Source organism: Dromaius novaehollandiae, chromosome 3 (assembly GCF_036370855.1).
Source record: "Dromaius novaehollandiae isolate bDroNov1 chromosome 3, bDroNov1.hap1, whole genome shotgun sequence".
Lineage (NCBI taxonomy): Eukaryota > Metazoa > Chordata > Aves > Casuariiformes > Dromaiidae > Dromaius > Dromaius novaehollandiae.
Window position 1 is genome coordinate 64,167,887 of NC_088100.1, and position 24,413 is coordinate 64,192,299.

At 39.2% G+C, this 24,413-nt stretch overlaps 1 protein-coding gene across 11 annotated transcripts in view; it reads right to left on the reverse strand.

Annotated features, from left to right (window-relative positions):
- Positions 1-2,383: 2,383 nt before the first annotated feature.
- MAP7 (microtubule associated protein 7) overlaps positions 2,384-24,413 on the reverse strand; it is a 123,543-nt gene continuing 101,513 nt past the window's right edge. For 9 of the 11 annotated variants that reach the window (XM_026120115.2, XM_026120086.2, XM_064509029.1 and 6 more), the window contains 10 exons: positions 23,388-23,503; positions 22,679-22,959; positions 19,021-19,204; positions 16,927-17,122; positions 15,274-15,375; positions 14,934-14,984; positions 14,774-14,831; positions 12,269-12,401; positions 4,886-5,112; positions 2,384-4,206 (listed from right to left, as the gene is read on the reverse strand). In XM_026120115.2, the coding sequence (XP_025975900.1) occupies positions 4,196-4,206; positions 4,886-5,112; positions 12,269-12,401; positions 14,774-14,831; positions 14,934-14,984; positions 15,274-15,375; positions 16,927-17,122; positions 19,021-19,204; positions 22,679-22,959; positions 23,388-23,503 (1,359 nt within the window). In that variant the 3' untranslated portion in view covers positions 2,384-4,195. Of the gene's footprint in view, positions 4,207-4,885; positions 5,113-6,608; positions 6,857-12,268; positions 12,402-14,773; positions 14,832-14,933; positions 14,985-15,273; positions 15,376-16,926; positions 17,123-19,020; positions 19,205-22,678; positions 22,960-23,387; positions 23,504-24,413 lie in introns of those variants that run through there. The other 2 variants (XM_026120101.2, XM_026120137.2) reach the window with 2 other exon arrangements.

Below are 24,413 nucleotides of genomic sequence, written 5' to 3' on the forward strand. Positions count from 1 at the left end.
TCTTTTATTTCACAGTACCCACATGCCTCTGCGTGCTCCAGGGACATTACCTTAGAAAAGAACTGAATTAGCACACAGCATAAAGGTAGCAAACCACTACGAAGCTACTGCAGGAGGTAACTGCTGAGGGACAACTCAGAGAAACCACAATGAAACTTGTAAGAAACAAGATGAAGGGGAGCACCAAGGCTAGTCCTCCCATAGGCTACAGGTGCTACCCACCAGGGGAAGAGCAAAGGGACACAGATGCGGGTGAATGTCACGCACGTTGGACAGAGCAGGTTCAGAACAGAGCAGCTAATATGAATGAACACAGATACCCACATTCTGCAAATAGCAAGTTATTTCTAAAGGTATTGCGGGGCAGGAGGAGGAGATACATTTTGTTCGAGTTTGGCAAATTTAGCAACTGCCCTTAAATATTTTGATACTTTATTTTAAAAGGAGTTTAAACAACCCCAAAATGTCATAGTATGTTTAGTTCCAAATTAGACTAATTGTCTTATAGGTATACAGGATACTGAACAACTTCTCCCTTTCCTCTCACCCATACAAAAAAATCTTGTCTCACAGATCTTTTAGCCAATCAAACCAGTAATTCTTTTCAGAAAAAAATTGTAGCACAGAGCCCTGAAATTATGACATACTGTATTTTTTTTAATGTAAGATTTAATTTGTAAGGGAATAGTAATCTAATTCCACCTTTGGTCAATACACTCGCATTGAGAAGGAAGAGGCCAGCTGGAGCTTCTTGTTGAACCGGCTGGAACACCTAACGCTTTGTAGCCACTCTTTTGGCAAACGTCTGCTCACGGAGAGCACAGCTTCTCACAAAAAAAATGCAGAAGTTTCCAGTCTTTTAAGGTGCTTCTGACTGTGGTACAACTCCTACATACATGCAGCTTCAGAGCTGCTACCAGCTATAAAACATGGAATGAAAATTGAGAGGGAGTTTTAGAGAAATCATTCTGTCAACTAACAGCTCAATGTATATTACATTTTACTGTGGCCCAATTTAAGCCTCTAGTTTCCAGTGTTTGGGGGAGGCATTTTTGTTCTTTAATGATTTAATAACTGAAAGTTCTCTCCAAGAATAGATAGTTAAAAAAGGCACTTAAAAGCCTCTCTACAGCACACTAAACAGACCTTTTAAAGAACAACAGAGAAGACAGAGACTTAAGGTAAAGCAGCATGGAATTCTCAATATTCATGTGCAGACACGAATTTTCTTTTGAAGTGTCATGTGAAAGACCCATGTGCGTAATTATGTGCGGATGGGCTTATTAAAATGCAGGACTACAAAGAGCGGAATGACACTGCTAGGAACAAAACCAGAGGCAGTATTTTATGACCAGTGGAATAAGTAATGACATTAGAGTCTATCTTGTATCTGTTTTTGTTACAGGTTTAATTGCAATCATTACTTCAAGGTCTTGGCAAGAAGGAAGATAATGAAGCATTTTTTCATCAGAAATGATAAGATAAATGAGAGACAAATGTAAAATAAACAAAGCTAATGGAGAATAACCCAGCAGTTGTCATGTAATGAATTAAGTTCACTGATCATCACCCACATAAACATTTATCTATTGTGCTGTTAAGATGTCAGCAAGGTGAGGAGTCCTTCCAAAACATACAATCCAGTTGCTGTGAAAGGTTATTATCCCAGCCCTGTTCAGAAAGCCGTAAGCAACTTCTGCAATTGCTAGTTCTACCTCACTGAACAGTTCAGTGTTGCCTCTGATAGGTCAAACAAAACCAGTTGCAGTAACAAGCAAAAGAGCCGGCCCTTCATTTGATACCGTATTTTGTTATAAAACACAATATTCAAAAGAAGAGAGACTACTTTTCGCTGCATTTAAAGAAAGGCGGTTAAAACCAGGACTTGAAATTTCAATCTATTTTCATTCTTTAGTTTTCTGATTCGTATCCCTAATTCTGAACCCATTCTAGCCTTCAGCTTGTATGCCAGGCCCTTGACAGAGAGAAAAATTTCTATCTTTCATTTGAAACAAACCTGGAATAAATTGTTTTTATTGCAGCCCAGTTCAGAAACACACATGAAAAATGAAGGCAGGCTCTTAATCTCTGTGCTGCAAATGGTGAAACAAATGTTGAGATCTTGCTGACTGTTTTCATGAGACTTCAAAACATCATTTAAACTTGAGCCTAATTTAATCCTCATGCTTAAAACTGCATCTAAATCTTCCTGGCCAGGTCCTTGTTCTGTCTGTAGTGGTAAGTGGCCCTGTAGTGATTTTCTAGTACAGAGATTAGAGGAAACCTGAAGAAAGGTTTTAAGCAAACCAGTGTAGCAAGAAGAGTTTTCCATCATGTATTGACTCCTGCTTCAACTATACAACAAAAAAAATCAAAATATAAGTAAATATTTCAAGAAAGTTTTATTTGGTACTTACATGCTATATAGTCTTAAAGAAAAACTACATATTTTGGACATTTTAAAATATTGTGGCTATGTACATAGAGAACTAAAGAAAGTGAGAAAGGGACCCAATTAATTTTTACTGTGTCACAGACTACTACTAAAGCACTCTGACTGAATGGCTTTTTTTCCTTTCCATATATTCGGGCAGATGAAGCATCTTCTCATGGCATTTCCATCGGTTTTATCCTATCTCCTTTATAAGGTGGGCACTTCGCAGCAGCCAGAAAGTCATTTCTTCAAGAATTCTTCGGTTCTTATCTCAGGGGAGTTCTACTCTCACAGAATTTCTGCGCTGCCTGTTATGGGCCTCGCTCCGTGCTCAAAGGCAAGCACAGAAATCTTAATGGGTACTTTCTCAGCTAGCAAAGACTGAAACCACATAAACCTCGGTTCCCACTAGCCAAGGATCTACTCACTGACTCAGCGAGCAGTGTATCAAGCCCTGGCTGGTGATTCAAAAATAAATACCTAGTGAGATCTACTGTAACAGCATCATTTATCAAAGCATAAAAAGGTGCAAGATTTTACAGTTATGCCCAATAGCAACAAAAATGACAGCGATGGAAAAATGATAGCAGAAATCAGCATCAACAAATGAAAGGGAAAAAACCCGCATTGCTCCTCTTACCACTCAAACTGTACTGCGTTATAAAAATCACACACTACATAAAAAGCACAAACACTGACCATTTTCCATTTGCTCTGAAACGAGCAAAACCAAAATAATTCCAAAACAAATCTGCTTTCTCATCCAAAAATCAAATATTTCAGGTTTCACACAGTCTTCATAGTCTGGTAAGGCAAAGGCAAAGTCCTCTATCGTTGGGAACAGCAGCAATTTACAGGACTCAAAGCAACAGGATATTTTCCTGTGTGTACGTGCACATATGTGCACACGCATACATATCTTTTATAGTATCGTGAACATGAATGTAACAAAAAAAAATCAAGTTTGCAGTATCATTTTACCACATTTTTCTGATTTATTCAATTAAATGATTTTTGTACTGAACAAAATTCATAAATACATCATCTAGGAGAACAATAGGTTTTCCTCTTGTCCATGAAAAAATAACGCTTTCAAATTTTCACATTTTAAAACCTGCCTTGTTTTGTGTTTTTAGAGAAAATGCAAGATCATAGTGACGTCTCAATTTACAGAATGTCCCTGTAGGAATTACATTTACAAGAACCTGATACAGAAGCCTATACTTTGCCCCCATAATTAGAGTTCTCCGCAATAATATTTAAACCAACAGGTTTAAATAAAACACCCCATTAACTCTACTTGTAGAGCAATGAGGTATTTATTTTTCAAGTATTAGAGCCATAAAGTGAAAAAGATTCTTTGCCAATTTTACAATTATGCCTTTTAAACCAACACCTATCTTTTAAAAAAAGAATCAGTCCCACCACCCCAGTCATCATTGCTTTCAGATTCTAGTGTTTTGTGTCTTAAGGAATGCAGAAAATATCCATTTACTAACAGAAAAAGCTTGTTGGAAAAAGCCATTTTAAGTAATGCATGTGAAGCATGATTTTTCTAGTGATGAAAACTATTAGAAAGGTGATCCAAGTCTATTCCCATCATTTCTTCTGCTGGTTTTACTAAAGTCCTTCCAAAAAAAGATATCCAAGAAATTTTTAAAAAACTGGAGAGAAAAAAATAAAACACTCCTTCATAGCATGGAAGAAACTCCACTGACTGCAGAGATGCTTTTATCACCTTTGGTTCTTCAGAAGAAACAATCAGATCACTTCTACAACAGAAGGCAGCAGAAAGGACAGGTCAGCAAACAGTAGCGATACTTCAAAATGCTATCCATAAATACGCATTTTATTGTAAGGCATTTTTCCTTACGTTTTCCATCCACAGAAAAAGGAAAATAAATGCTGGCAGTCATATCCAATTTATTCTACTAAATTAGTATGTGCTTACATCCCCTCCTTTAAAAGTTACGATCCACTTCAGAAAACTCTACAGTGCTGCAGACCATTCTTCAGTATTAATGTCAGCAAGAACTTCATGAGGGAAGCGTAGGTATAAGGCAGCTAATCAGTTACCCCTCTGTGTGAGTGTATCACAGATTTCAACATTTGAAGAACCAGAATATGATTGCAGATCACACACTGATAATAGTGACAACTGTTTTTCCTGTTTCTGCTTGAAAGCACGAGGCAAACATTTTCAAGCATCCTCAGGAGGCAGTGTCGTGCAACTGAACCCATTCTCAAATAAGAGATGAGCACTCATAATTCACGCAGCATCTGCATGTACTTGGCATGCATAGCTTTGCAAAGAGAATAAAGATGTGCTCCTTTCCCCAAAGAATTTACAGTATAAAACGCTTCAATTAACCAACTTACATCAATTAGGAGCTTTAGGTCCTCTGTCAGTTATAACACATTACAAATTTTAATGGACTAAGGCAAACTTACCTGCTATTTGATGCGTTTGAACACTATCTACCTGAGGCAACAGCGTCCCCTTATCTTCAAAGGCTAAAATTGGATTCAAAGGAATTTCAGGACTATTGCTTCCATCATTGTTCATGGCATCCAGCCGGGATGGTTTAGATCCAATAGGTAGGTTTATGATCTCTTCAAAGTTGTCATTCTGCATAGACATTCCATTTTCATTTGTATTTTTCTCTGGATTGAGATTGCTGAAAGAGAAACATGCATATTTCTTCATATATCCAATCGAGAACTGAAATTTAGTCCTTCTCCAAGCAATCTTACGAATGGAAGAAAAACCTTAATTCATCTAGAGCATATTTTCAGCCAGTAAAAACAAAACAAAAACAAAACCTCTGCTACTACCACAGCTGATAAACTGTTTTTACAGTTAAGTACTGCAAATGTCTCTCCACAAATACCCAGGATGGTTGTTACATCTGGCCACACTATAACCAGACCTACAAAGAGCTTCAATGACGCTGCAGTTCTGAGAAGTGATTGAAATGGGAAGCAGTAAGAAACCCCCCACAGTACAACCACGGCTGCCCTGAGTCACCCACCTAGTGCAATTTATGGCCTCCAACACTTTTCTTGACTCTCATAATCTTTGCAATATTTGAATGCTAAGGTACCCTTCCCTCTTACTGCAAAGCAATGTAACTGGTCTTAGATAAGACCATTACCATTTTTTTTGCTTTTTCTTAGAGGCTCTAATCACCTTCTGCCTCTACTTTTGAAGTGGCCTCTTCTGCCTGCCACTCATCCAGGAAAAAACAAAGAAACCCTCCACCAATCCAGTTTTCCTATCAGTCTTCCTTGCAAATTCTTTATGCTTTTTTTCAAGGCACTACTGGATTCTGCACTATTTTTCCTCTCTGCATTTCTCGCTTTTATCATGTCCAAGCTAAAAGAAACACCTTGCACATCCCTCACGCCACTCTGTACCTCCTTTCTCCATTTACCATTCAGAGATGCCTTAATGGGCAAGCCCTAGTGCGCCTCCCCCAATTAGATGCGCTATAAGCTCACACACACACACACACACACACACACACACACACTCACACTCTCTCTCTCTCTCTCCCCCCCCCCCCAATTACACATACTTGCCTGAGAAAATACATTATCTTGTTTCAGCATCTTCCTCCCCGCCACCCCCACCAACCCCTTTATTAGGTCGTGTAATATCAGGACATGCTGTCTCTCCGCAGTGGAGGAATGACGGTGTAGTGACCAAGGTAACAGTAATGAGACTGGAAGCTCCTCAAGAAAGAGCAAGTATTCAGCTGTCACTCAACAGCATCATGTGATCTTTCGCAGGTGCTTCTTCAGGCCCTCAGCAGTTCAGTCCTGGCAATCTTGCATATCTGCTCCCTATCCAGACCACATCACAACTGTTCAGGTGGTTTGGAAATGCTTTAGTCAAAGGCCCAGATGTAATTTTCCTAGATTTAAACAAGGCTATCAATTTCCTCAGGTCATTTCTGAGCAGGTGGCTTGGTTTTACAGGCTAATTTTCTGCTGACAGTAGATTTACTAGCCTTAAAAAAAAAAAAACTGCTTGTAATTGGCATATGGTTTATTTTCATTTACTGGCTTCTTCGGGTGGCTAACTCTTCACAAATAATTACGGAACTGTTTTTACAGCACTTCCCAAGAGACAGAAAAATATTACTGCCCTTTTAAAGGTGGTAACACTTTATACAGAGCCCATATATTCCCTGCGAGATGGACATGCTGGTTTTCAAACTGTCTTTTCCAGTTTTTCAAGCCATTACCTATTCCTTTTCAGAAAGCCACATCTCCTTCTTTAATCTTGCTGAGCAGATTGTCAAATGAAACACGTGATTCCCTGCACTGAGTTTGAGGACAGACACAGACTCCCAGCTGGCTGACTGGGAGATCACAGGCAGATCAGTCACATCACCTTCTTGTGCTCAAGATCCACATCTGTAGGATGAGGAGCAGAATTTGTGAAATGCTTCAGGACTAATGAAAACTGCTCCATAAGGTATAATTACAAGGTTATTATTCATTATAGGTTTTCATATTATTTATTTCATCCACATCTACTTCCAGTCTGACCGGAGGACAGAGCTACAACACCACAGCGTTAGGAAGTCTGGCTGGGGTGCGGAGGCAGGGGAAGATGGAGACTGCTCATGCATGTAAATTGAACAGCCTAAGTACCACAATAAATATTGACACATTGAAAAACAGCGTCTTGCTTCTGGAAGCAGATACTAATTTCTCTATCTGACTGATCAGCTAACTCTGGAGATAAATAGTTCTTCATGTTTATTTTTCAATGTTCTGCCACTATTACATAGTGACTTAGACTGGGATTCATAAACTTAAGATGATGACTGACAGGGGAGTCTACACACTCACGGAAAAGGGGCACAGAAGAGCACAAAGAAAAGGGGCACCATGACTAGATATTTTCTATTTTTATATTGTAAGAAGTAGGGGGCACTCTGAATCTGCAACATCAGGGGAGAAAGTTTAGAATAGCTAAAAGGAAAACCTGAATTGTGGAATTCCTTTCTGCAGGACATCTTAGAGGCCATAAGCTCAAAGGGAGATGAGACCAATTCCTAGGAGATTGGACCTTTGGTCGGACCTGCTACATACAGCTCTTCATACTGTCTCATATTCTATCCTTAATCATGTCTCAATGGCTAGCAAAACATTGCAGATACTCTTTTCCAGGCATATGATGTTGTAGATTTACTTTTTAAGAGGTAATTTTGGCCTTCTAAACTATCACATAATTGTGTTTGTAGCAAGATACCCACACATTAAAAAAAGCTGGCTTAATTGTTTAAATTGCATATCCAAATATCGCAACTAGGCAAGTAACTGAAGGACAGCTTCACTGCTGCTTAAATAAAGCATCTGTGCAGTTTTGCATTTTGATCTGGACACATTGATACTAATAAGATAGACTGGCATTAGTTCAGAGAAGAGCAACTATATGATTAAAATAATGGGAACATCCAAAAATTTAAACTACTGTAAATTATATATGTGGATAATCTTAGCTAAAGCTCTGTGGTAGTCAGAGAAACATGTTTAAGTGATTTGAAGAGAGTAAATAAGAATGAAAAAAGATTAGAATTTAGTACATCTGTCTTTCTGACCACACAACTGAAACCAACACCTAAGAAGAAAAATACACTAATTTGCAAACCCCTGCAAGTCATGTGCCAAAATATTTCCACACCTGCTATTCTTGACCTGAAAGACAATGACAGCAAAATGGACCCCAGGCTTTTGGATTTAAATAAAGCACTGTTTACTTTCAACTGTTTACTTTCACTGTTTACTGTCTCAATTAATTGAGACAACAGCACTGAAATCAGTCAGTAATGAGGAGCTGGAAGTCTTGGGAAGGGAAGATAGTGCTCGAAGTGAAGATTTTCAAGTGCAGTATCTCACAGACTGAGCTTTTAACACTACATAAGCATTTGAATCCGGTAAGATTATTTTCCAGGAAAGGATATTGAGGGAATGATCTTGTCTAATTGTGTATTTCTAAAAGCCAGTTATCTGAGCTACCCAACTCTATCTCCTCTAAAAGGGATGGGGAAAAGCAGATAAGATGAACTGCCCTCACTGAGGAAGGCACTCAGGTTACAATTAGGACAACCGTCTTTAGACATCTATAGCTAGCTGATTCGCACCCACGGAACTGGCTTTTTCTCAGCTTCACTGGTCTCTTTTCCCATCTCTGAATATTCGTCTGACTTAAGACATGCCAAATCAAGTGCTGGCCTATTGGAGGCAACTATAAAAAACAACACAGGAAGAATGGGATGAATTACAGGAAAAGAGCAAATGCGAAGGAAAATATTGCCAACATAATTCACTGTACTGAAATAACCTCTGAAAGAAGTAGCAGACCAGACACTTTGGGCAAAGAATTAGGAAGTGGCAAATAAGCAAAAATCTTTAAGTTGGAGATGGATGAGGCAGCTGTACTAGTTGTTTAACTCCAACTTCTATCCTTGTTTCTTCTAGGATTCTACTGCTCAGTGATGCATTTAATAAAGTAAAAGGAAAAATCAGAATCTGGAAAAAATCATGTTGGATTTTTTTTTTTAAACAAGAAGTAGGAAAATACTTTTTTTTAAACTTGTATCTTATTTCCAAACCACTGTTTTAAATCCACATTTTCATGTGCTGAAAAAAGAAAAACAATTTAGCTAGAAGTTAACATACCATTTATTATATTTCAGCATGCCCATGAACTACCAGTTTTCTCAGTAATTCTAGATGTTTTATAATCTAACTGGAAAATTTCCATTGCATGCTCCATTTTAAAATATATTTAGTGTTGCCCTCTCCACCATACTGCATCTGGAGAAGCAAAGTTTTTGTTTTTCTAAGTTCAGTTTTATTCCCACCACAGATACGTAGGTCAAATGTGAGGTCAGATTGGTTTTTTTTTGATGATCATTAGTGTATTATTTTCATTAGCACTCTAGCACTAAATTGTTTTAATCTAAATTACTTGTGGAAAAGATATTTAGGAAGAATATGGGTGGCATAATCAAAACCCTTACAGCACCATCTAAAATTACATATCACAAAAATCATGCTAGTGTCCAGACATAGCATTTGAACTCAGACATCTATGGAACAAGATTGTTTCTATAAATTTAGAAATCATTTAAGATCCCTTTGAAACTCTTGAGTCAGAACATGGTAAAACAGCTCAATTCACAAACAAGTATATCTCCTCTCATCTTTCACAAGACAAAGCCAATAAGCTTTAAGCTTCATGAAGTGATTAATGTTTGTATCTTTTTAAAACACAGGGATAGGAATAAAAAATTTGACAAACTATTCGATGTGATAGATGATAGCACCAAGGAATCATCTGCAATAAATGTTTATTAATAAACTAACAATTGTTGAGAATAGATATATGATACAATAATGCAGCAGACCACAGCATTTTCATTAGGGTTTATGAAGACTAATGATCTTGGGAGGCTAATGAAGTTCTAGCAGCATAATGAGATCTGCATTGCTAATTGAAAGTAGCAAATGGTGAAGTATCGGAATCAACTGCCTTAATTCTACCAGAATTGTTTGTTTTATTTTTCCCAATTACACTGTATTCATGAACATGGAAGCAAGCACACTATTTCAACCTGGATCCCAGCCACACAGTTGCTGTGGGATAGATGGTATGGTGGGGAGTAAGGGCAATGAACGATTATCACAGTAAATAGACAGGCAACTTTCTACTATGTCCCACAAAGCAGAACTTTTAGTGATCTTTACACAAACTTCTAGCAACCTTGAAACTCATGCTTTAACACTAGTCATGCAAGAGACAGAGCACCTGCCAGTCTGGGGAGTGGCCCCAAATACAGGTATTCTGAGGTTGGTCATTGAACTACACCAGCCAGTGGTCCTACTTAAAAAGACATGTGTTCAGGCTGGGCCTGAGGTCCGTACAAAACAGATCCACCAGTTTTTGCGCTTCACTTGTCCTGGAGGCTGTGATACAGCAACTGTAGCCCAGGACTTCCCACTTGGTAGGAGCAGCACAGAGGCTGCTCTTGCTCCAGGCCTTAAGAGGACTCATCTCCCTTGCTCCTTCTTCTTCCCCATGCACACACATTTCAGAGAAGTCCCCTAGGCAAAGCGTTTGTAAATTTGATCAGAAAGTTGGGCTATCTTACCCTTAAAACATGCTCAGGACTTTTCCAGACAAAAGCCAAATCTTGCTCAGGGCTGGAGTGAGGTGCTCACAGAGAAGACCCTCTCCACACCTGTGGCCGTTGTACATGCTTGAATATCAGCTGTAGCTAGCTGCCACAGACACCAGTGGCAGGTGAGATGCAGTAGCTGTGGTGGTAGCACCTGTGGCTCTTACCCTGTGGTAAAACCCATACTGCTATGTATTCCTTCCAACAGTTTTCCTGGCTACCTGTATCAAGCTAACACAGGGACGACCATCACGTGCTTCAGCCCAGCAACCTCATACAGTAGAGATGTACCCCTAAGGTAGAGGGAATCCCTCTGCACCCTAACCTGACTTATCCCAGTTTCCCCTTCCACAGCCTCATACGCACTTTCTATTTTCGCCCCCACTCTTCAATCTCATTTATTCATTTTTCACTTTGATTATGCTTAAGTTCCTTCCATATGGGATACGATGCTACACGACAACGTTTATTAGCATAGCACATTTTAGGTTACAAACATCAAGGTGCACCTAAGTCCAGGAGTGATTAACATTTAATAGCTGTCCGAGATAATTACATGCTCTGTGCAGCTCATCTAATGCAGTTCAGTGTTCAATGTCACTGACAGACCTTCTCTCAGCAGGAGCATCCTTGTCAGCATGACAGGAGACTAAGAACCCCCCAGGCATATGGAGGGACAGAGAGGGCAAATTCCTCCTTCAATTAGTGCCAATCACACCATGAAGCATACTGCGCATTACAGGCTGCTTGATGGCTTCCCACATTCAGGTTTTTCATGCATATTCTGGCATTATCTGCATAAAACATGAACGGACTAAGGGACTATTTGGCTTTCTGCATTACTAAAAATCAAAAAAACCTAACAGCTTGTGTGTATGCAATACCAAATTTCAGTTGGTTCAACACAAAGGTTTCAAGCATTTCAACAATTTCTCAAAGTCTGAGTGACTTGCCTCATGGCCACAAAGAGCCCCCAATACAAAGTATCTGCCTCCCCAAACTCTTCTTATACAGGACAAAGGCTTTTCTTAAAATAAAAAGCCAAAATCAGTAGTTCTGTATTCCACCTTAAGTAATTTGTCTAATATGGAAAACTTATTAAACCTTTGAGCAGTTCAGAAATCAAAACATCTAGCTTAAAAGCACAGTGTCTATTATTCACAAATAAGAAAATTAATATTACAAATCCAGAGTGGTTTTACGAAGGTCTATTCAGTAACAGCATAATTGACAATTTCAATCTTTCCATAACATCTTAATTCGTGAAAAGGAGCAAAGAAAAGGAAAAAGAAAAAAAAATGGTCCTTCCCATTAATTTTCAATTTGCATAATACTTGCTGGCAAACACCACATTCTTCCAAACACTCTAAAGAACTTAAAAAAAACCAAACAAACAAAAAAAAACCCCAAAGCACTCCTTCCCTACCACTTGACAAAACTGGATTACTGCTTAATAAAAGACCATCAAGTTTTCCTTTTCTGAACACAGGAAAAGATAAAAAACAAACAGGAAATAAGGCAGATTCACAGCTGGTTTTCAACTGTTCATTAACTGAATAATGATGTGAGAAAATAATCTATTACTTTAATATCCTTCATCCTCTAAATACCCTCTAATCCTTATCATTGTTCTTACCTGTCCATATTTATGGGGGTTGGATGTGAAACAATTACATGCGTACAGGTTACAGGTTTCCCATTGTGTGGAGATGACGTTGCATGCTGAAGTCCTGCTGTGGGTTCCAAGGGAGATGCAGGAGTTGTTACGACTACAGAGAGAAAACAGGTTTTTCATAAAACCAAGCAACAATATCTACCCACAAAGCAGGATTATATATTTCCTACAAAAGTCAAGGCAAGCAACAATTTTTAAATAAAGGTAACTTCTCCCCGCCACCCCCACCCCCCACCCCAAAAGTCAAGTTTGGGGGCATACAAGTCCCCAGTTTCAGGTCTCAAGTAAAAAGCTTTAGCTTTGAACCGTGGCTTTTGCAGTCAAGAATGCTCAGTTTACAATGATATATACAGATCCAATATATAAGTCAGTCATCAAAATGGACCAAAATGGGCTGCCAATACCTGACTACATATTATGCTGGTACTTTTCATGCAGCATAAGAGAATAAATGGGACATCAACAATTTCATACTGGTATTCTCAGTTCCTGTGTTAATCACTGACTGCAACCCAAAAGGAAATGAAGAAGAGAAATCTCCATGGGAAAGTTATTTCTTCAAAATTGCAGTAAACCTCTACGACAACATTGTACATAGCAATACAAAATTAGGATGTCCTCTGTGCCTCATGTAAAGAACAGATGATAGATAGTATCAACCTGCCTCAGGATGTTCTTTTAACCTGTAACTACAGCCCTCCACATTCTGTCTGTAGGCATACTAATTCACATACAGTTCTTTCAACCAACAGCAGCAACTGCACTCCACCCTGTCATCTGCCATGATAATCTCAAGGACAGTTTAGAATTCACAAGATTGGATATATTAGGAAGGTTACCCAAAACCTCAGCTGAAAAGACCCTCCAGTTGCTCCCATTTTGCTATGCTGAACTTTTGGGCTGAAGTCTTCTATGCTAGATATCTTAGGCTGATTTTTGGCATGCTTTTAGATGGAAGATACTAGCAATATAGGTTTCAGTGCTTCTACAAATGGATCAAGAGAAAAATATATACCGTCTTTAATATTTAAAAACAAGTCTGGTCCTTCTGCTTTGGAAAGGCAGAACTATATCCCATTTTAGAGCAGAAACCAAACAAATGGCAATAGGTGATGGATATTCTTTGATTGTGTCATTTGGCCAGTCCATAAAAATGTTCAAGTTTTGCCAAACGGTAAAATTGAAAAAAGAAAAATCACCATTTGCATATAGTTAGAAGTCTGAAGGAGTTTCATGCAGGAAATTAGAGTTGGCTGAAGTACGTCCATTAATTCACATCTTTAACTCAACAGCATACTTAGATAAAGCAAAGCAGAAGAGTAGAGCAGCCCTGAGGGTGCTGGCAGTTTTCTGTTTATCCAGTCACTCAAGGGCTCCAATCCCCCCATGGGACTGGGGAAACTGAGGTCAAAATTCCTCCTCTGCCTCAGGAAACTCCCTTCTTGTTTTCTACCTCTGGAAAGAAGGTGCTAGCCACAGGTTATGAACTCACATTCTGTTTCAAGAAACTGTTCATAGCACTGGTATTCTTTCTAAGAGAAAATATGTAAGCAAGTAACTTCCAAAAACACATAATGAATTCTGTGTCAAAGTTTCCTAGCAGCTCTAATTATAGCATTCACTGTAAGCATCAAGAAAAAAATCAGGATAAGCAGCCAATGCTGCTATTTGTCCTCCATATTATTCAATTCAAATACGTATATATAAAAAAGAGAAATAATGATTAATAACTTTTAATATGTTATGATAGGCTGAGCCATTTGATAGCTTGACTTAAATATCTTTAAATCCTGCTAACTTTTACTTGGTGATTCTTGGATAAAAGCAAAGCTTCAATTTGCCTCCTTTAAGTAACAACTCCCGGATAAAACTTCAGCTAAAATGACCAGAAAATGACAGAACAGAATAGAAGGAGAGACTAAGAATGGAGGGAGGCTCTAGGCTTTTGTAGGGGCTGAATTCTGAAACAAAAGAAATGGAAATTAAGACTAAGTGAATGAGGCAACAGGTGTGGGAGAGAAAAGTCACAGGGGGAGGTTCAGGATTACAAACAGTGTATTTTGATGACTGAGATGAGATAATCTTTTAAGAAAATGGAATATGACTGCAAGAGCCACATCTGTAATACTATGCAAAAGAAATTGTAGAATCAATGATTAAGTTGCTAAAGCTAACATAGTTAACTTGTTTCTTTGTATTTCATAAATAATTAAAGTTGATGACTCCCTCGTAAAACACCAATGTGACAAAGTTTCTAAAAAAGCCGACTCATTTAGTGATGGCTAACTACATATACAGAAATGCTAAATAATAAATGCTTGCTAAGACTTCAGTTATATTCTTCTAATGATTTTCTTCACGTTTACTGCAATTAGTGTACCAAGTTTCAGACCTCTATCTCAAGTCACTGTGCTTAACAGCCACTTATTCACCTATTGTGTTTTGGGCACAGTCAAACACAATTACCTGTTTCTCCAGTAGTATCTGCCTTTGATATATGTCCATTTTGCTGGTCATTAGGTTTCTGCAAAGGAAGCATAGTTCAAGTTAAAAATGAGAGAAGAGACTAGAGAAAAGACATGAAACATACCCAATATTTACACATATGTTAAGTAGCAGCACTGACCTTATCTACAGCTTCTACACGCCTAGTTCTCTTCATGATCTCCTCAAGCCTCTAGAAAGAAATTTAAAACGGGTAAAATGTTTGCTGAGATTTATTAAAAGAAATCTCTCTCAAACCATAACTGCTTGTCATTTATCAAAATTGTATCTGTTTACTGCAGAAAGGCAAGTGATTTATTACTCTTAGTACGATTCTGTCCACTTTCACATCAGCCATGCAGGTGAGGACTTTGCAGCTTTTCTTAAGGCACATTAACATCACAGATAACTTTTTACTACTGACGTGGAAGCAAACTGCTAAGATAAAATGAATTACAGTTTCTCTCCATGTATTGAGTTACCTTCTTCCTTTCTAAGCGCTCTTGCTCTTCTCTTTGAAAATGTTTTTCACGTTCTAATCGAATCCGCTCTGCCTCTTCCCGTAGGCGAGCTTCCTCTTCTTTCTGAGTTCATGATGTTAAAAAAAATAAAAAAATAAAAAAATAAAAAAAGACACAGACAGACAGACAAGGAATGATTTACTATTTGAGGACAGATTCACATTAACATCTATCTGTACATATCTGCAGCACCCTGAAAAGACACAAGTTTACAAGTTGCAAACAAACTTTTCAGAATGAATTGCAGGTTTCTTAATTAAATGTCCATTGTCATCATGAGATGAAACCATCGAGATGAACAACTAGAACATTAGCAATCTTACTTGGTTCTGTTTACGTTCTCTGGCATGTGCATGAAAGCATACCAGATGACAAATGAGAATACATTTCTTAACCTTGAGCACTGGAACAGCAGCCAGGAAAGTATTCAAGAGATTCATGTATTGAGCTGGTGGATGTTTTGAGTGTCAAAGAAAAATAGCAGAATGCCTTATTTAGCAGACAGTCATCGCTTAATGTGACCAAGGACAAATAGCCACAGGTACATATAGTACAAATTTTTCATTCCTGCTTTTTTTAATTAAATGTAAAACTTCATTGGAACATACTGCAGAAGAGCCTGGCTCCCTAAATAAGCCAGTGTGGTATTATGGACTACTATAACAATTCATTAGTGAAGACTGTAACAAAGACTGAAAAACTCAATCATACTGTGTATATACCCCAATTTAGCAGATCTTTGCAAACAGGGCAGCATACATCATCTAGGAGGGGGCAGGGGGAAGGCAGCCCTGAGTTTAAGCTACGTTCCCTTAAAGATGATTCTTTAAGCATTGATTTTCAGAGGCATACATTTAATTATATACCGGAAGGAAAAACAAAGTATCTGTAAAGCAGACTGAAGTGCTGAAACTCAGTTGGAAATGAAAGAGTATGAAAGAGAGGAAAAGAAAGGGTCATCTCCAAAATACTTACCACAGTCCCTCCTAAAGCAAGTAAATTAACATTATGCCCACCATATGAATACAAATCAGAGCACGCTGAAAAACTGGGTTGTGATTCATTTACACTCATGTTTTTTGAGTAGTTGCACTGTTTTCAACAACACTGCAAAAGGTGAAAGGTGTTCCTTGGCGTGAGCAAAATTATCAAAACCTAACCATACCTCCTAGCCCCACAAAAGCAGCATTGGGCATAAGATTTGAACGCAGCAGGCTTATGTTTCCAACACACTGAATATTAAGTTATCTTGGCATCTAGACTGTAGGGCACAAATATTTCTCTGGTGTACCACCATTCACTAAGTTCCCCCAATACAACTCCATTGATTCTTTTTTTTTTTTAAATCACAGTTTATCAGTAATAGTAAAGGATTTGTTCTACTTAAGTTCTACAGGAGGGAAAAAAAAAAACAGGAAAAAACCCACTCCAACATGTATTTGTCTGGAAGAAATATCTTTGTTGAATCACTCAAACACAACCTGACTTGCTCTATATAGCGCTTTAATTTTAGATAGCCCTCTAACCTAGAAAGTATCTAGATGTTGCTCAGTGGTTATTCATTCACTTTACTGCCACCCAGACTAGCACAGAAATTCCAGGAGGGGAGCATACTTGTTTCTGAACGCGCTCCATCTCTTCTCTCTCCTTCTGTTCTCTCTCTTCTGCCTGTCGACGTAGCCGTTCCTCCTTTTCCCGCTCCTCCTCTGCCTCCCTTCGTTTTCTTTCTGCTTCCTGCCTGCGAGCTTCTTCCTCTTCTCGGCGGGCTCTTTCTTCAGCTATCCTTTGGGACAATTCTTCCTTCTTTTGCCTGCAGTCATGAAACAAACATAAGAAAAAAGCAGACTGCTGACGCAAGACACCAGCTAGATAAAAATTTCACTGATGTTTCATTCATAAGAGCATCAAAATACCTGAACCAGGTCAAGCCAAACTGACTGTTGTGCTTCCAGAAGGAGATAAAGTTGAAGCCCCATGGAAAATACAGAAAGTTGGCAAGCCTATACCAATACTGACTTCCACTGATACGTGGCTCATGAACTTTCTTAATCCAAGACGGTTTCAGTGATTTTAATCCATCCTGAAAGACCCTTCTCTTGTATTTCTATTAATTTTTTGAAGCAGTGTACATTTTTGATGCCCCGTCTTACCTTGTGGCAATGATACTTGAATTTAAAAAGTACCTACTTTTGCTGATTTTTTGAACTTGTCACCTCCTAGTCTCATTTGATGCCCTCTATCCTTGTATTATGAGAGTGAATAACTTCTCCCCTACATCTTTGATTTTACCCATACTACTCATGACTTTGTAGATTATCATATCTCCACTCAGAAGGAGAGGCCAGATTGCCTTCCCAGCTGAAGAATCCTCATCTGTTTAGTAGATTCTCATACAGGACCCATTTTATACATGTGATCATCCTTGATGTCTTTTTCCACCTATTTTCCTAGTTCTACTGTTTTCACTACTTCAAAAAGAACATAAAATTCAACATTCAAAAAGCAGATTCACCATGGACATGACATTTTTTACTTTGTTCTCCATTTTCTAATAATTCGCAGCAGTCATTTGCTTTTGTTGACCATGACTCAGCCGATATTTTCATGGGCTTACTACAGCTCCAAGCAAGATCCCTTCCTGAGTAATAATTAGCTTGGGGACCATCACCAAGTGAGTGAGTTACGATTAACTTGCTTATATTTGTTCCTTTACACTTAACAGGATGTCACTTAACAGTGACATAAGACACTTTCGAAACTCTTCACAATTGGCTTTTCTCTTTATTAAGCCCTAACTTAAAATCAGCAGCAAATTTTTTCATCTCACTGGCAACCCCTCCTTTCAAGTTCATTTATGAAGGCCCTGAACAAAGACTGAAAACTCCCTTCATTGTGAAAGCTGACTATTCTTAACCTTTTCTGTCTTTTAGTCTTGGTGTTTATTCACTATATTCCTCCTATGTCACAGCAGCTTGTTTTCTTTAAAAACCTTCAGTGAGCAACTGTATCACAAGACTTTCGGGAATCCAAACTATAACAACTGGCTCTGCCTTGTTCCTATGCTTAGCAATGCTGTTAAAGAAATAACAGATGTGAAAGGCATGACATCCCTCTAACAAGGCATTCAACTTATGATAGTGGCTATAACACAGCACAAGTGGCCAGACAGGCTACTCGTCTGCTGGTAGAAAAATGAGACACCACATCCTCTAATTCCAAGACTGCTGGAGGTCTTGATTTTAAATGAGAATGTGGAAAGAGCTATAAATCACGGCTGTTCAACATCCGAATACCATCCAGAGTAGAGGTCTTACAGTTCACGGAAGGAAACACTGCCATAGTCATAAAGATGAAAACAGCCAGGAGGAATTCACTAGCTGGTGTAAAGCACAGCTTTGTTCACCTCTGAGGAAACAGTGAATCCCTACACTGAAGCTCTGCTCTCTCCTCCTATCACTGTATATTTTAAAGCATTAATAAAATACATATATTAATATATGAGAAATTATTTGGGATAGAATTTTAACCTTACGGATCTGCTTGGGTATATATTGCTTAATGAAAAATTCCAACAGGAAACGATCTCTTTTGGGGAAACTTGTGTCTCCTGTACTTTTAGCACTATGGTTCAGATAGAACAGTTAACAAGAGAATATTCACAAGAAGCTGCTAGAAACATATCCTGTCCACTGCAGAGGTCTAGATCACCTTTCAAGCTCTTCTCTCTCCCTCCTTTCTTGCTCCTCCCGTTCCCGCTGCTCCCGAGCCAGGCGCCTCTTTTCAGTCAGCAGCCTTGTTGCCTCCTCAGGATCAGTTGTACCTGCAGAGGTCTTCATGGGGGCTGGGGGTGGAGAAACAGCTAGTGGAGCAGGAGGCGAGGATGGGGTGGCTACTGAAACACAGAGGAAGGAAAACCACTGTGTACAGACACAACAGCAATGATGACACGCTTTTCACATATGTATAATTAAACAAACCTCTTGAAAGGAACAGGAAATACTTTACAGAGTATTTGTAATTGTATTTTCAAGCTTACATGGTTTTTATAAATGACTTGAGGAAGGAGAAATTGCTAGATGTTAGAGGTTCATGTTCCTTATGGGAAGCTTATTTATACATGATATGCAAAAGAAGCTGCAGTTGAAAGGTTAAGCCAACCTCTCCGTCATAAAAATAAGTGCTGAAAAGTGCTCAATAGGAGTTACACTGCCTCAGCAAGTCCCACCACCACATTTCTTAGTTTGCCTCATACTATTTGCAGAGTGGAAACCACAAAGCTTATGATACAATATTCCCTTCTGTCTACAGTGGCAGATCAGGGCCAGACTTTTGGTAATACCAGGTATCAACTGTCTGAAGGGATGTGCAAGAACAGTAAGGTACATCTAACTGTCATCGGTTTTGCAGTGATTCCAACCTTAACCAGACATGTGATTCTTCCAGGTGGTTTCACCAGACACTGGGGCTGACCCACAACAAAGTACCTTGTGGGGATCAAGACACAGCTTCTTAAAAGTTTTGCCACTCATGGAGGTAGACACAGATTAGAAAAATAAGGCCATATAGTAACTTGGTCAAGTTTGTGGTCGGGAAGCGTCAAAGGGAATTCTAACAACCACACCACTGTTTTCCCCTTTTCTAATTCAGCATACATTTTTCTCTCTCTTTCCACCCCCTGCTTTTCAGTGGTGAGGCACTCTTACACCTCACTGCATACACAAGCACAAGTTCAGCTGCTTTCTCTGTGTTCAGTGCTCACATCTACCGACTTCTCTATTCTATCTCCTTCTATCAAGTAAAATCTATGCAGGTCTTCATACCTGCTTCAAGGCATTCACTTCTAAATCAAAGGCTACATCAACATCAGTAATTTAGAGTGCCAGGGCCTGTTCTCCAGCCCTGAGGTGAACTGGCATGCTCTGGCCTCATCCAGAGCATGATGCTCTTGTATCTCCAAAACAGGCATTCAATCTGCCCATAAGGAATGGTCCCCAGCCTGGGCTAACTCCCAAGAAGTAGGTGGGAACTTCAAGAACTCTGAGGTGGTTAAAACAACAACAAAAAAGTAATTCAATCACTCCTAAAGCTTGGGAGCCCTTTACAGCTATGCTTTTAGTAGTCCTGGGGACAGAAGATGGAAAAAAAATGTGAGTTTACAGTTGCAGCCTGGACCAGAAGCATGCCAGAGACCCACTGTAACAGCTGAACAGTACAAATGATAGTTCCTGTGCCTAAGCCCCTTTTAATTTATTAACCTGGACCAAAGGAGTGCTGTCACTTCAGAGGGGAGTGCAGCTCTGTGCTGCTTAAAGTTGACTTCCTGCCTCAGGTGCTGAACCTGGCAGTGCAACAAGTAGCTCATTTAACACACACCTATGCTGCTGTTAGAAAGTATGATGCCAGCTTGCATAGGCACACCCAAAATACCTTTAAACCTGGGTGGGTACTAGTAAGTCATATGACATTTGGTTGCAGAAGCTTGTATAGCTCTGCCAGTGATCAGCCCACGCTGACCTCCTGGCTATTGTGACTACACAGCAAGCAGTAGCTGAGCCAGACAGATTAAAGGCCAATTCAGGCAATTCAGGCAATTGGCTGAAATCAGCCCTTTCACTTGCAGCATGCACCCAAGAAACCTCAGCAATGTCACTCTATCCCCAAATGCCATACTTGCCCCTCTCCAGATTCTCGCATTCAACTAGTGACCAAGAGTTGGCAATTGAGGCCTCCACCTGCAGTATAGGGCCTGTCCTCTAACCTCACACCTAAAATGCTTAGCCTGAGATCTTGTCTTTGATCAACTATTACCACCTCCTCCAGCTTTCACAAACATATCTAATCCGAAATGCTGCTTACCACTTCATCATAGTATCCCTCTTCTTGTGCCTCTGTTTCTGTCATGAACGTGAACTACTTCACTTTTGAATCCTTTTATCACCTATAACCTGTTTCCACACTGAGTGACCTTGTCAGAAACAGCTTAGGTATTGACTGATCCTGCAAAGGAGTCCAGCCTCTGCTCTTCCTGAGCTAAACTGTCAAACAGTCTCCACATTTCTCTGGTCTGCACCTTGTACTTGGAAAGTAGAGGCTGTAAACATATGGAAAGTTACCTCAGTGATATCCCTGATATCCTTTTAAGAGGAAATTTTCTCCTTTTTTTGTGATGCTTATCAGAAGCTTATCAGAAAAGCAGTGAAAGCCCACACTGTTATACCAATTATCTCATTCTTTCTTTACACGCCCATGACGACCAACAGATGTGTCCATTTATTATTTGCATCCATTCTGTAAGCTTTTTGTGGGATTGCACCTAGTGTGGTAGGACCTGGGTATCAGACTGGAACTACTGTAACAGAAATTATCAGAACAAAAGATATCAATTCGCTCTGGGTCTTCTCTTAGAGAACAACCCCAACTATGCATCCTGCAGTTAAACGCAAGATTATTAATTTCTTGAAGGACAATCTTCCTCATCACAGGGAGATCTGTGAACTGTAAATTCAGAATCTTAAGTAACCCATCCTGGGAATCCCAGTGGTCACAACAGCCGTTCCATTCCATCCTTAAGACAGACAATTTATGCTGTATTTATAATAGTCTAAAATGCCTGTAGAACAAATGTACATTTTCAAATTGAAGATTTATCGGGCTATGCATCTCCTCTTCCCCTTCCTACACTTCAAGATCATTATTTTATTCTGTATATAACTCCTTTTCCAATTTGCTGCTTTTTAGTGTTTTTTTTCTTCAAATTCTTTTTCTCTGAAAAATTCTGCCCATTCCTCTCTGCATTCCACTTTATCCTGCCAATCTCTCCCATGAGGTGGTACTTCTGCAATACCATAGGTAAGCTGAAACAGTTTAATTTTATCAGTACCATTGTATTAAGTGTCTATTAGAACTGGAGATTCTCACTGCTCACACTACCCTTACATGATGATTTCCCATATTGTTAATTTTCAGACCATTCTTGTTCTACTTCAGAGTCTGAAAACAAGCTGTAACATCAGGCGAGGGACAAAGTCCTGCCCAAAGGACAGAAAAGAGAGGGCTGTGAAACCAACCTGTGGACCAAGGCAGGTCTGTGTGTTGTTCCAACTGCTACAAACTGGGGAGGGCTTTAACCTTTTTATACTTTCCTCCCAACGAACATACATCTGAGACCAGAACAGTGACCATCTTTGGCCGAGCTGTAAATTCCTTACAACTAACAACATGTACCATTTTCAGGAATGTTCTGAAGAATTTAAATTAACATTTGATAGAAAACTATTGAAAGAAGTTTAATTGTTTCAGAGAAAGGGAGGGAAAACCATGAAGAACTCTCAAGCATCCCTTAACCCAAAGGAGAATCTCTCTTTACCTTGAGCGAGCTCTGCCTGGACACTGAGCTCTTCCCGACTTGCAGATTCTCCAGAGCCTGCTGAAGTTTCTTTACTCTCTTCCGTCTCCTCCTCACTGGCCTTTTCAGGCTCCTTTTCCGGTTCTTTATTCTCACTCTCTGGTCTGACCTCTTTTTTGACTGGCCGGATATTGCCAGGAGAGGGAGGACGTGCCTGAGCCGAGGAAGCTTTAGAAGAACCAGGTGGGGAAGTTATCTGCTTGGGTGTGCCAGGCAAAAAAGGCAAAGACTTTGATGCGTGCCTGTGTACCCGCAAACAGAAAGAGTGCCAATCACCATCAGACATGCTATACTGGATGCCACCTATACATCACCTCTACAACTACCATAGCTAAAAATAAAACAAATTCTGTTTCTCTATTATTGAGCAGGACAACTGGAGCAACAGATTAGCTTTCATGCACAATGCTTCCTCTTTGCAACTCTTCAGGTGTATAAGCATTGAGCCTAGGCAAGATGGAAAAAAACAGGTACATTCCTCCTCCCTTCCACTTCCTTAAAACAGTAACAATTTTCTAAAAGCTGAACTGTTTTTTTTGTTGCAATGAGAAAACATCTACATCACCAAATAAGTTTGCACTGATGTTTCCTGTGGAGACTAACATTTAAAAACTAGAATGATCAAAGCTGGCTATAGCTCGACCTCCAGCTAAGCATGTACTCGGCTTACCAAACTGGAGAGGGAGCTGGTGATCTAGCTTTGGGGTTGGAAGAAAAATGACCTCCTTTAAAGCTGGCTGAGAAGCTGGATGACAAATGGTCTCTCTCCTTTTCTTTTTTGTCAGTCTATAGTTCAGCAAACAAAAAGACAAAGTCAAGCCAGAGTTCACACAGCTGAAGAAAGCAAAGCAAGCTCAGTTAAGGATGAGGGGCTAGGGGGCTGAGGAGTCTGAGAAAAAGTTGTGCTGAGTCTGTAGTTTCCACAGCCTGTCTGACAAGTTCATTAATATAATTCCTGTAACAAATCCGATGCTGTCTTTGTCAGTAAATACACACCTGACAACAAGCACCTTTCTTAATCATGCTCTCTGCTGGCTTAAGATGTTTTGGGCTAAATTCCAGAGACATAATTTTATATGGGCAAAAATTACCTTTTAAGGTTTGCTCTCTGTTGCTTGCCACACAGTACCCTCCACTGTTCCCAAAGCTAACATTTGCTACCCAAAAACCCTGGACTTCCTTTGATGAAAGAACCACTTCCTAGCCTCCAGCTTAGTCAAGGTCCTTATACAGCACGAGCTTTTTGCTTTTATGCTTACATGCCAATGCCACAGATGCCCTCAAAGCCCTGATAATATGCTACAATAGTTATTCTGTTCTCTTTTCTCTTGGCCAATTCCACAGTATGGACTTTTTCAGCGCTAATTCTTACATGAGGTGGTGATTTCTTCTTTTATCTTCCCCATTTCTCATCTCAGGATGGTAACTATAAAATTTATTTATTTATTTTTATAACTCTGTGTGTGTGTACATGCCAGTGTGTGCGAGAGAGATATGCATGTGTGTAAAAGTTTATATATATATATATATATATATGTACATATATAAAAGTTATACACACACATACACACATATATATAAATACAAAAACATTTCTATTTTAACTTTGAGCACACTTCCTGTTGGAACACATCAAAATTTAGGTATCTGTCTACTTCGCCTCCTCTAAACATAGATGAAAAATTTCAGATTTTTG